This window comes from Marmota monax, unplaced genomic scaffold, assembly GCF_021218885.2.
Source record: "Marmota monax isolate L192 unplaced genomic scaffold, Marmota_monax_Labrador192_F-V1.1 WCK01_AAM20220418_F8-fsc00461, whole genome shotgun sequence".
Taxonomy (NCBI): domain Eukaryota; kingdom Metazoa; phylum Chordata; class Mammalia; order Rodentia; family Sciuridae; genus Marmota; species Marmota monax.
In genome coordinates this window covers 338,455-349,011 of record NW_026694412.1, presented here as the reverse complement: position 1 = coordinate 349,011, position 10,557 = coordinate 338,455, and the positions used below count along the sequence as shown (strand labels likewise).

Genomic DNA, 10,557 nt, shown 5'->3' with positions numbered 1-10,557 from the left:
ATCAAAGTGTGGAATATGATATGTCAAGAAATTTGTAATGTTTTGAACAACCCACAATAAAAAATTAAAAAAAAAAAGAAAAGAAAATAAAGTAGAGCCGGGTAAGTAGCTAATAGCGGGTTTACTACTAAAGAAATTAAAACTATCTAATGAGAATGGTGGCCTCCTGCTGAGAATAAACTGAAAGCTTCCTATTAACTTGCCTCCTTGGGATTTCTCCACAGAACAAGTCAGAAAACCATTTCCTGTTTATTTAATATCATAAGACTTGAAAAAAATAAGCAAAAACATATCTAGAAGTTGAAAAGAAATTCTTCCTTAGTTCCTCACAAGACCAGATAGGATATTATCATCTACCCTCAGGATCCGCCCATGGCATACATCAGCATAGGTCACAAAAAGAGACAAGACTGTTTAAAAAAAAAAAAAAAGTTTGGCATAGATATGAGGTTAAGAAGTACAATAAAAATGACTCAGTCTGGGTGTGAGTTTGGTATGAGCACTTAAAAAATCAATTAATCCTCTATTAGTTCTGTGGAATCAGCATTATTATGCCACCTCTTCAAGGAGTACTGGTTAAATTTCATGATTCCAGGAGGTGAAATGTCACTGTTATGCCTCCCGCACCCCTCTCCTGCAGAAATCTGTTTAAAGGTCTCTGGTGAATGTAGTTCTGTGGATATTTTTTTTTTTGGTTCTGAATAATTATTTAGGGTCACTTTACTGACCAGAACTTCAGCTCCTAATTCTATTGTGGTCTTAGAACCTATTGACCAATCTAAATTGATCCAGGACTCTGTTGGCGGGTGAAGCAGAAAGAATGCTGTCTAGATGTGAGAAGACTAGCAGGCTGCGAAGACTGAGAAGCATTTCAGGACCAAGGTGAGGATGCCAGCAGTACTCAAACTTGTCTCCCTGCATCTTGATGCCAAGAAGGTCTGGGAGAGATCCCATAGGAAAGTGTGGCTGGCGCTGCAGCTGACAGCCCACAGTGCCGGCTGGCGCCCCTCTGCACCCACTGGGGGAGGGGTGTTTTGTGAGCTGTGGACAGCTGCAAGAGGAGGCGCGGGCTTCCTGCTAGCCTGTCTGCAGCCCATTGTCCAGCCCCATATCTCTGGAGTTGATGACAGTGCTGAGAGGATCACTGATTGCAGTTATCCCCGCCGCCCAGGGAGGGTCCAAGATGTGGAGGTACCAGGGTGGGAAAGCAGCACCAGAGACAGGCCACACAGCAGCTTCCCCTCGCCCGCCTGTCCTGACCTGCCTCCCTTGCTCCCAAAGAACACCCCCCGCCACACACACACACACACACACACACACACACACACACTAGGAACCCCTATGTTCCCAAGGGACCGCCAGCAGCCTCCAAAACCAAGGTGAAGGAACAAATCAAGATCATCGTGGAGGATCTGGAAATTAGTCTTGGGAGACCTGAATGATATTGCCAAAGGTGAGAGGCGCCAAGTCGGAGTCGCTGTCCTTGATCTTCCTGGGGTTCTGGTTCCAGTTTTTGCTTGAGACCTCCAGATATCCAACTCCTGGTGAACTACAAAAAGATGCCTGCATATGCATCCTGAGAATAGTTGTTTTTGCACTTAAAAAAAAATCTGGAAGAATTCTAATTCTTTTATTGGCAATGTTATGCTTTTATCTTTTGACATAAACTAACAGTGACCTTTGGAACTTAAAAATTAAAAAGTGGCTGGGTCATCATGTCAGTCCCATATGGAATTTATTTTTCTTTTGTACTTTTAAAATTGTAACTAAGGGAGAGAGAGCCTGGGAGGAATAGAGAGGGCAGAGGGTGGGAGGGTATGGGAGGGGGCATGAGGTGAGAAATGATGGTGGGATGTGATGGAATAATGTGCATGTATGAAGACAGGAATTGGTGTGAATACACTTTGTATACAACCAGAGATATGAAAAAATGTGCTCTACATATGTAATAACAATTGTAATACATTCCGATGTCATATATAAATAAAAAATTATAACTATATTGTAAATTGTAACTAAAATGAATTTTTAAAATTATTCTTTTATCTTTACATAAATTATTTACCAACAACATTAGACATTTGAAGTTTAATTTTAAAGTTGCATTATTTGTAGATATCTGGAATTCAGTCATTTGAATTCATATAGTAAAGTTGATTTGAACATACATTAACTGCTTGAAACATTCAAATAATTAGTAATAAAACTCAAATTTGTGGAATTACCCGGGCCGCGGGTCCCCGCGGAGCACTGAGCATAACGGTCGGGGTAGCGGAGGCTGGGAGCTGGGCTAAAATGCCAGGTCGGCATTGGGCTGCAGCTTCTGCTGCTTCCAGCATCTGCCGGGCGGGGAGCCGGACCAAGGCAGCGTGCCCCTAACCCTGCTGCGCGGGGAGCCCGGGCTGCACTTGGCGCTGGTCGCCGAGGACCTCAACCACCTGGCGCAGGAGTCCTGCCTCAGTGACGAGAACTGTGATTTCAGCTCCGCCTAGAAGGGGTCCTCACTGCGCTACTACATTAAGGGCGGGAGCGGCGGCGGCGGCAGCGGCAGCACCCCGTCGCTGCCGCCGCCACAGCAGCCGCCGCTGGTCGCGACGAACTCGGGGGGCAGTGGGGCTGCGGGAGTGGGTTTTGAGGAGAGGAAGCAAACCCGGCCCGGCGGCCCAGCAGCCCGACACCGCTACGAGGGGGTGACGGAGCTTGGCCCGGAGAAGGTTCGCTGGTTCTACAAGGAAGACAAGAAGACCTGGAAGCCCTTCATCGGCTACGATTCTCTCCGCATCGAGCTAGCTTTCCGGACCCTGCTGCAAGCCACTAGCGCTCGGCCCCAGCCCGAGGGCCCGGATAACCAGCATGTGTGCGGCCGGACTTCCCCGCTGGGCCCGCCCTCTAGCTCCGAAGAGGAAGAGGAGGAGGACCGCGCTTGCGGCTTCTGCTTGAGCGCGGCTGGGCATGAGCCCCAAATGGAGGAGCTGGTGAACATTGAGTCGGTTTGCGTGCGCCGCGGCCTCTATGAGGTGGATGTGACCCAAGGAGAGTGCTACCCGGTGTACTGGAACCAGGCTGATGAAATACCAGTAATGCGTGGACAGTGGTTTATTGACGGTACTTGGCAGCCTCTAGAAGAAGAAGAAAGTAATTTAATTGAGCAAGAACATCTCAGATGTTTTAGGGGTCAGCAGATGCAGGGAAATTTTGATCTTGAAGTGTCAAAATCCTTAGACGGAAAAGATGTTGTCCACCACCTCCCTCCCTTCTCCCTCCCTTTTCTGTTCAAATGGAGAGGATATAAGGAGAGTACAGATGCAGCAGGTCTTAAAAGAAAGCGCTCCCAAGCTATTTATAGTTTCAAATTGAGTCGAAACCACGTGGACTGGCACAGTATGGATGAAGTATATCTTTATAGTGATGCGATCACATCTAAAATTGCAAGAACAGTCACCCAAAAACTAGGATTTTCTAAAGCATCAAGTAGTGGGACCAGACTTCGTAGAGGTTATGTAGAAGAAGCCACAGTAGAAGACAAGCCGTCACAGACTACCCACATTGTGTTTGTTGTGCATGGCATTGGACAGAAAATGGACCAAGGAAGAATTATCAAAAATACAGCCATGATGAGAGAGGCTGCAAGAAAAATAGAAGAAAGGCATTTTTCCAACTATGCAACACATGTTGAATTTCTGCCTGTTGAGTGGCGGTCAAAACTTACTCTTGATGGAGATACTGTTGATTCCATTACTCCTGACAAAGTACGGGGTTTAAGAGATTTGCTGAACAGCAGTGCAATGGACATAATGTATTATACTAGCCCCCTTTATAGGGATGAACTAGTTAAAGGCCTTCAGCAAGAGCTGAATCGATTATATTCCCTTTTCTGTTCTCGGAATCCAGACTTTGAAGAAAAAGGGGGTAAAGTCTCAATAGTGTCCCACTCCTTGGGATGTGTAATCACTTACGACATAATGACTGGCTGGAATCCAGTTCTACTCTATGAACAGTTGCTACAAAAGGAAGAAGAATTCCCTGATGAACAGTGGATGAGCTATGAAGAAAGACATCTTCTTGATGAACTCTATATAACAAAACGACGGCTGAGGGAAATAGAAGAACGGCTGCATGAATTGAAGGCAACGTCCATAACACAAACACCTGCCTTAAAATTTAAGGTTGAGAATTTCTTCTGTATGGGATCCCCACTAGCTGTTTTTTTGGCATTGCGTGGCGTCCGCCCAGGAAACACTGGAAGTCAAGACCATATTTTACCTAGAGAGATTTGTAACCGGTTGCTAAATATTTTCCATCCTACAGATTCAGTAGCTTATAGATTAGAACCATTAACATTGAAACACTACAGCAACATTTCACCTGTCCAGATCCACTGGTACAATACTTCAAATCCTCTACCTTATGAGCATATGAAGCCAAATTTTCTCAACCCAAAAGAACCTACCTTAATTTCAGAGAATGAAGACATATCAACCATACCAAACCCTATGACCTCACCAATCTTATCCTGCCGACACTATGGAGAATCTATAAGTAATATAGGCAAAGCAAGCATATTAGGGGCTGCTAGCATTGGAAAGGGGCTTGGAGGAATGCTGTTCTCAAGATTTGGACATTCATCTGCATTCCAGCAATCAGAGACATCAAAAGACTCAATGGAAGATGAGAAGAAATCAGTTGCTTCTCCTCCTACTACCACCGCAGCAACCCAGACTCTTCGACATAACAGTTCTGGCTTTCTTGATTCTGCATTGGAATTGGATCACAGGATCGATTTTGAACTCAGAGAAGGCCTTGTGGAGAGCCGCTATTGGTCAGCTGTCACGTCACACACTGCCTACTGGTCATCCTTGGATGTTGCCCTCTTTCTTTTAACTTTCATGTACAAACACGAGCAGGATAATGATGCAAAACCCAATTTAGATCCCATCTGAACTCTTGAAGGACATTAATGATCCCAAACTGATTTTTTTTCTGTTAAAATATGTGTGTCAAGATATGAAGATTTCAGGGTTAAGTATGTTCCAGTTTTGTTTGGGGCAAGAAATATTTGAATTTAAAAGCACTTTGTTAAAAAAAACATTTTCAGTTCTAAAGAAGTTACTTACAGTTCCATAATTTCGATTATGAATCTGATAGAACTCCCTGGAGAGAAGCAAGCAAGACCTGGAAGTGAGGAAGGTTTGGGTGAACTGCATGTAAAGGTTATAAAGTACAATCGAATTTCTCCAAGATATAAAATCATATTAATGGGTTGAATCTAATGTATTAACCAAAATATGTTATAAATCTAAAATGTTCAAGGTTCAATGTAGTCTGTGTAAAGATTACAGTGTGGTATATCATTGTTTTAAATTTCTATGAAATCTTCCATTTTCACAATTTCTTTGAAAGAAGAGAAACTAATGCTAAACAATATTTGAACTATTATATTTATAATTTATGACTTCTGACTAATTGCTTTATTTCAGTGTATGAAACATTACATTTTTTAATGTTTCCTTTGAATTAATTTAAGAACCACATTTAGTTTCTGTAGTGTTAAGACCCTTTTTTCCCTCAGAATTCCATCTTTGTACTCTTCAGATGAACATATAGACACTGTGGCATACTTTCAATATTTTTTTCATTAAAATCTTGTGTTTCATAATAAATAAATAAATAAATAAATAAAACTCAATCCAGTACTTACTCTTATCCAGTAAGAAGGACTGTTAATATTAGCATCTTTTTATGAATAATTTTGTTATAGTTATATAATTAGTTATAATTGGACTTTATATTAGAAAAACAGCATTTCTAGTTTTATTCTGTCCTCATAATTAATTAAACCTCAAAAAACTTGAGTTTTCAGACTAATCTGATTCATTTTGTCTTTACACAATAATGAAAAAGCTTCAATGTAATTCAGTATATTTATGCAGCACCTACCATGTTTCAAGATCCATGCCATCTTTTTACTGTTACTAAGATGAATTGCTGTAGTGTATGGCCTCAGTGAGCTCAAAACTTTAATTGGAGTGTTTATTCTGTTTTTCAACATCAGCAATATAAAAAAGCATCAATGCATTTAGCAGCCATTCTGACTAAAAAATGGGCTTAGGGAGAGAAAGCAGACCCTTGAATAAGATCAGTACATGTTCACTTATACACCAGTACTTTCCATGCATTTAGTAGCATGGTACTCCTTGGGAAAGCTTAAACAGGCCTAGAATATGAATTTAAAAAACTTATAATTTATCCAAGCCATCTTAATTAGCATAAATGGATCAATACCATAAACAGGAGGTAAAATATCCAAATGCTATGACTAAATATTAGAGACTTCTGTGGAGGGTAGGTCCTTTACAAAAATGAAGCAAAGGAAGATTTTGAATCTGTCTTTGTGGTGTGAACAGTGTTTGAAGAGTTAGAAAAAAAGGAATGAATAGAAAACAGCTGTGGAATACCAGATTAACCCATGTTGCTTTTCTTGTACATTTAAAAAAACAAAAGAATAGTGGTGAAACTCTTTGAGTTTTAGGTATAAAATTAACCATTTCTGGTGTAGCAGGTGCTGGTGATCCTTTTCCACTAAGAAATGTAGAAACAAAGCTATTGCGTTTTAAAAATAGTTAAATAATCCAGCGTCTTTAGTAGTAATTTTCCTGTTCTTTGTTGAGAAACTCACTGGTAAGCTGTTTTGCCTCAATTTTGGTGTTATTATGGAATCACAGATCACATTGTTTGGAGAGAGATTGTAATATCTGAAAACAGCCTTATCTGAAATAAAAGTCATTGTTACTTTAGGTTTGATTGTAACCTTAAACTTTTCTTGTTGCATTTCATTTTACAACTTTAAGTAATAGGACTATTATATGAGTTGATCAAATCTGAGTGTGTGTGTGTGTGTGTGTATTACATACATTATATATATATATATATATATATATATATATATATATATATATATATATATTTAAATGTGTGTGTTTTTTAGAAAAGCTTTGTAAGAAGACATGATTCTTATGGAGGACCTGTTAAAATAAGTCTGTCAGTGACCTAGAAACAGGAATTTGCCCCCCGTGGCCATGGGTGTACAGATGTGTCAGCATTGTGGCTATGAACTAGAAATTACCCACGAGTTTTCATGTACTGTCAGAAAACAAAACAATTTAAACTTACTGATTTTTGAAAACTCTGATGATCTACAGGAAATATCTGATTAATGATTATCTACAAAATATTTTTACTTTTAAATGTTGCTTCTTTTTAATGGTTTATCCACTTTAAGTTCTGTGGTTTATTGCTCTGGGGAATTCAATAGTGTTTTTATTTCCAGACATATAAACTAATTACTAAATGAATTATAGAAAATAATCTCTGGAGTATTTTCCAAGTTCTGAAGTTTTGAGTGAATGGAATTTAACAGTTCATTTAATAGTAGGAATAGCTGTACTTTTACTACTCTATACAAGTCTGTCTTCCAAAACTGAATTATATTTAACAAATACTAAAATTATATTTCTTTCTGAGAATGGAAAGATATAAGTATTCCAAAGGAATTAAATTTGCAGACCCAAAATTCAGTCAAAAAATGTTAATATTATAGGAAAGAACTGGTATTGATGATATTTGTTATTCTTCCTTATAGTTTGCAGTTCATGTTTGAGGTAAAGGTTTATGTCTAGAAAAACTGAAATAACTCAAATTATACACCTATGTTCAATGACTCAGTTATGATGATGTTTGGCACACTGTAAATAGATTTTAACAGATTACATATGGCATACTTGTCCAGAAAAAGCAAATTTTGTAATTCATAACTGGCTCTCTTCTGTTTTTCTACAATGAAAGATAATATAACATATTGGTATTATTTGCTCTTTTATAATATCAAATCTTAGCTTAAGATTTCAAACTGCATGGTTATTTGCTGGAAAAAATAGCACATTAAATTTATTTTCAAATCAATTGCTTTCTAACATCATTGGTTCTTAATCACAACCCCCATCCCTACCACCCTTATCTTGGGTAGGTGAAAATAACTCTAAGTGGAAAGTGATTGTCCCTTTAACATTTTTTTAGCTAGTTGCTTGAGGTCCAGTTCCATAATTTTCGGCATTTAAAGTCCTGGCTCTATGAAAACATTAAAAATAAATGCAGATGGCATAATCTGATGTTTTTATCCCAGGAGGCAATAATTTACTTCACTTAGAAGAGCCCTAGTGCATATAATCTCCAACTGGGACAGAAATGTGCATATGTAAATCTCTCTCTCTCTCTCTCACACACACACACACACACCCACCCACCCACACACACACACACACACTTCACTACTGTTCAAAACTGTAGAATGTTTTCCACATTGTTTTGCTGTTTTTTTTTTTTTTCTTAATATTTTGAATCAGGGAACATCACTACATAGAGGGACAAAATGTTTCTGGAGCTCACTGTAAATAAAGTATATTTTCTTAAAACTTTTTCTATGTGGTATTAATTCATGAATTATGAAATATATATTGAATTCCTGATATGTGTGACTCCTGTGTTGAAAACCCTAAAAGAGACAAACATGAATAAGCTATAGGACTTGCTCTTTATGAATGTCACCTCTCCTAGGGTGAACTTCCCAGCTTCAGGGAAGGGTTTTAGAGTTAAAGCAGTGTAGAATGTGTAAAGGGCCATGCTATGTTGCACAATACAAAGATAGAAGCAACATTTACCTTACCACCTGTTTTAATTGATTTCTTAGAATGAAAAATAATGAATTCAAAACTTTGCTTAATAATATGTGTAATAACTCCTGTAGTACATTGACATTCAGGGATGTGAAGGCAAGCCTTTCACAGATATGTTGCTTTGTTATTCTATATTAGTGAAATCCTGTTACTATGTAATTTCAGTACATATTCTTAACACTAGAACCTACCTTTATGAAGCAAATCTCTCCTGGTGAGAATTTCTATTACCAAATAATGAGAATGCATTAGAAAACAATCAGCAGTTGCTGTTCTTTTTAAAATTTGTTAAATCATTAATGTTTTAGACATATTCTAACAACTGATTTTTCATAGGTGGATGATTTCTATCATTTGTTAATTTGAATAAGATGTGAAAAATTATGACAAAATTACTAAAAAAGTAACTAGGCCTTTTACATTTCTATGACAATGATAATTGTACAGCTCAAATGTAATTAAATGAATATAGCTGTAATTTTAAAGCCCAAATATCAGATATTTTATGCCTACTGAATTGCATGTAGAATACAATATTTATACTTTCTCTGTATTGCAAAGATTGATTTAAAGATATTTTTATTACTATTATAGTTACACATAATTTGGGGACTCATTTTGACATATTCATAAATGCATATAACAGAATTTGCTCCATTTTGATCCCTAGTACTACTTCCTTCCTTTTCTTTCTCTCTCCTCCTGAACTTCTTTCTCTATTCTATTGGTCTACCTTCTATTAATTTATTTTAATTGATGTACTATTGTCATTCATAAAAGTGAAATTCATTGTGATATATTCATACATATGCATAGCAGAGTTTGGTAAATTTGATTCTGTAGCCCCTCCCCTTTTCCATTGTCCCTCCTCCCCCTCATTACATTTCTGCTACTCCATTGTTCTCCCTTTCATTTTCATAAGATAACCCCTCACTCTTTTCAAATTCCTTATATCCTCTAGCTTATACACATACAGGGAAATTTTTGATCCTTGACTATCTTGAGTCTGTCAAATTTCACTTAAAATGATGTTGTTCTCCATTACCACCCATTTATCAGCAATAACATAACTTCATTCTCCCTTGTAGCTGAGTAAAACTCTGTTGTGTATATATACCACATGTCCTCTATCCATTTGTCTACTGAGGGACAAGTTGGTTGGTTCCATAATTTGGCCATTGTGAATTATGCTGCGCTAAACATTGCTATGTATGTATCACTATAGTATGCTGATTTTTGGTTCTTTCATATAGCCCCTCCCTTTTCCCATTGTCCCTCTTGCCCCCCTCATTACATTTCTGCTACTCTAGTGTTCTCCCTTTCATTTTCATAAGATAACCCCTCTCCCTTTAAAAATTCTTTAAGGAGTGGGATAGCTCGATTATATGTTAGTTCCATTCCTAGTCTTTTGAAGAATCTCCACACTGTTTCCAAATTGGTTGTACTAATTTGCCATCCTAACAATAATGTCTGAGTGTATCTTTATCCTCACTTTCTTGACAGCATTTATCATTATTTATATTCTTGATCATTGCCATTCTAACTGGAGTGAGCTGGAATCTCAATGTAGTTTTGATTTGCACTTCCCTGATTGCTAGAGATGTTGAACATTTTTTTCATGTATTTGTTGTCCATTTGCATTTCTTCTTTTGAAAAATGTCTGTTTAGTTCATTTGCCCATTAATTGATTGGGTTATTTGTTTTTTTGTGTTAAACTTTTTGAGTTCTATATCTACTCTGGATTTTAATCTTATTTTGGAAGAGTACCTGGCAAGGTTTTTCTCCCATGTAGATTTTCTCTTCATTGCTTGTTTCCTTTGTTGTGCAG

At 37.9% G+C, this 10,557-nt stretch overlaps 1 protein-coding gene across 1 annotated transcript; it reads left to right on the top strand.

The window, feature by feature from the left end:
• Positions 1-888: 888 nt before the first annotated feature.
• Positions 889-5,793, top strand: LOC124109542 (phospholipase DDHD1-like). Its single transcript, XM_046468203.2, is given in 2 exon segments — positions 889-1,191; positions 2,217-5,793. Coding segments are annotated over 2 exon segments (3,027 nt in total). The 3' UTR covers positions 4,941-5,793.
• The last annotated feature ends 4,764 nt before the right edge of the window (positions 5,794-10,557 follow it).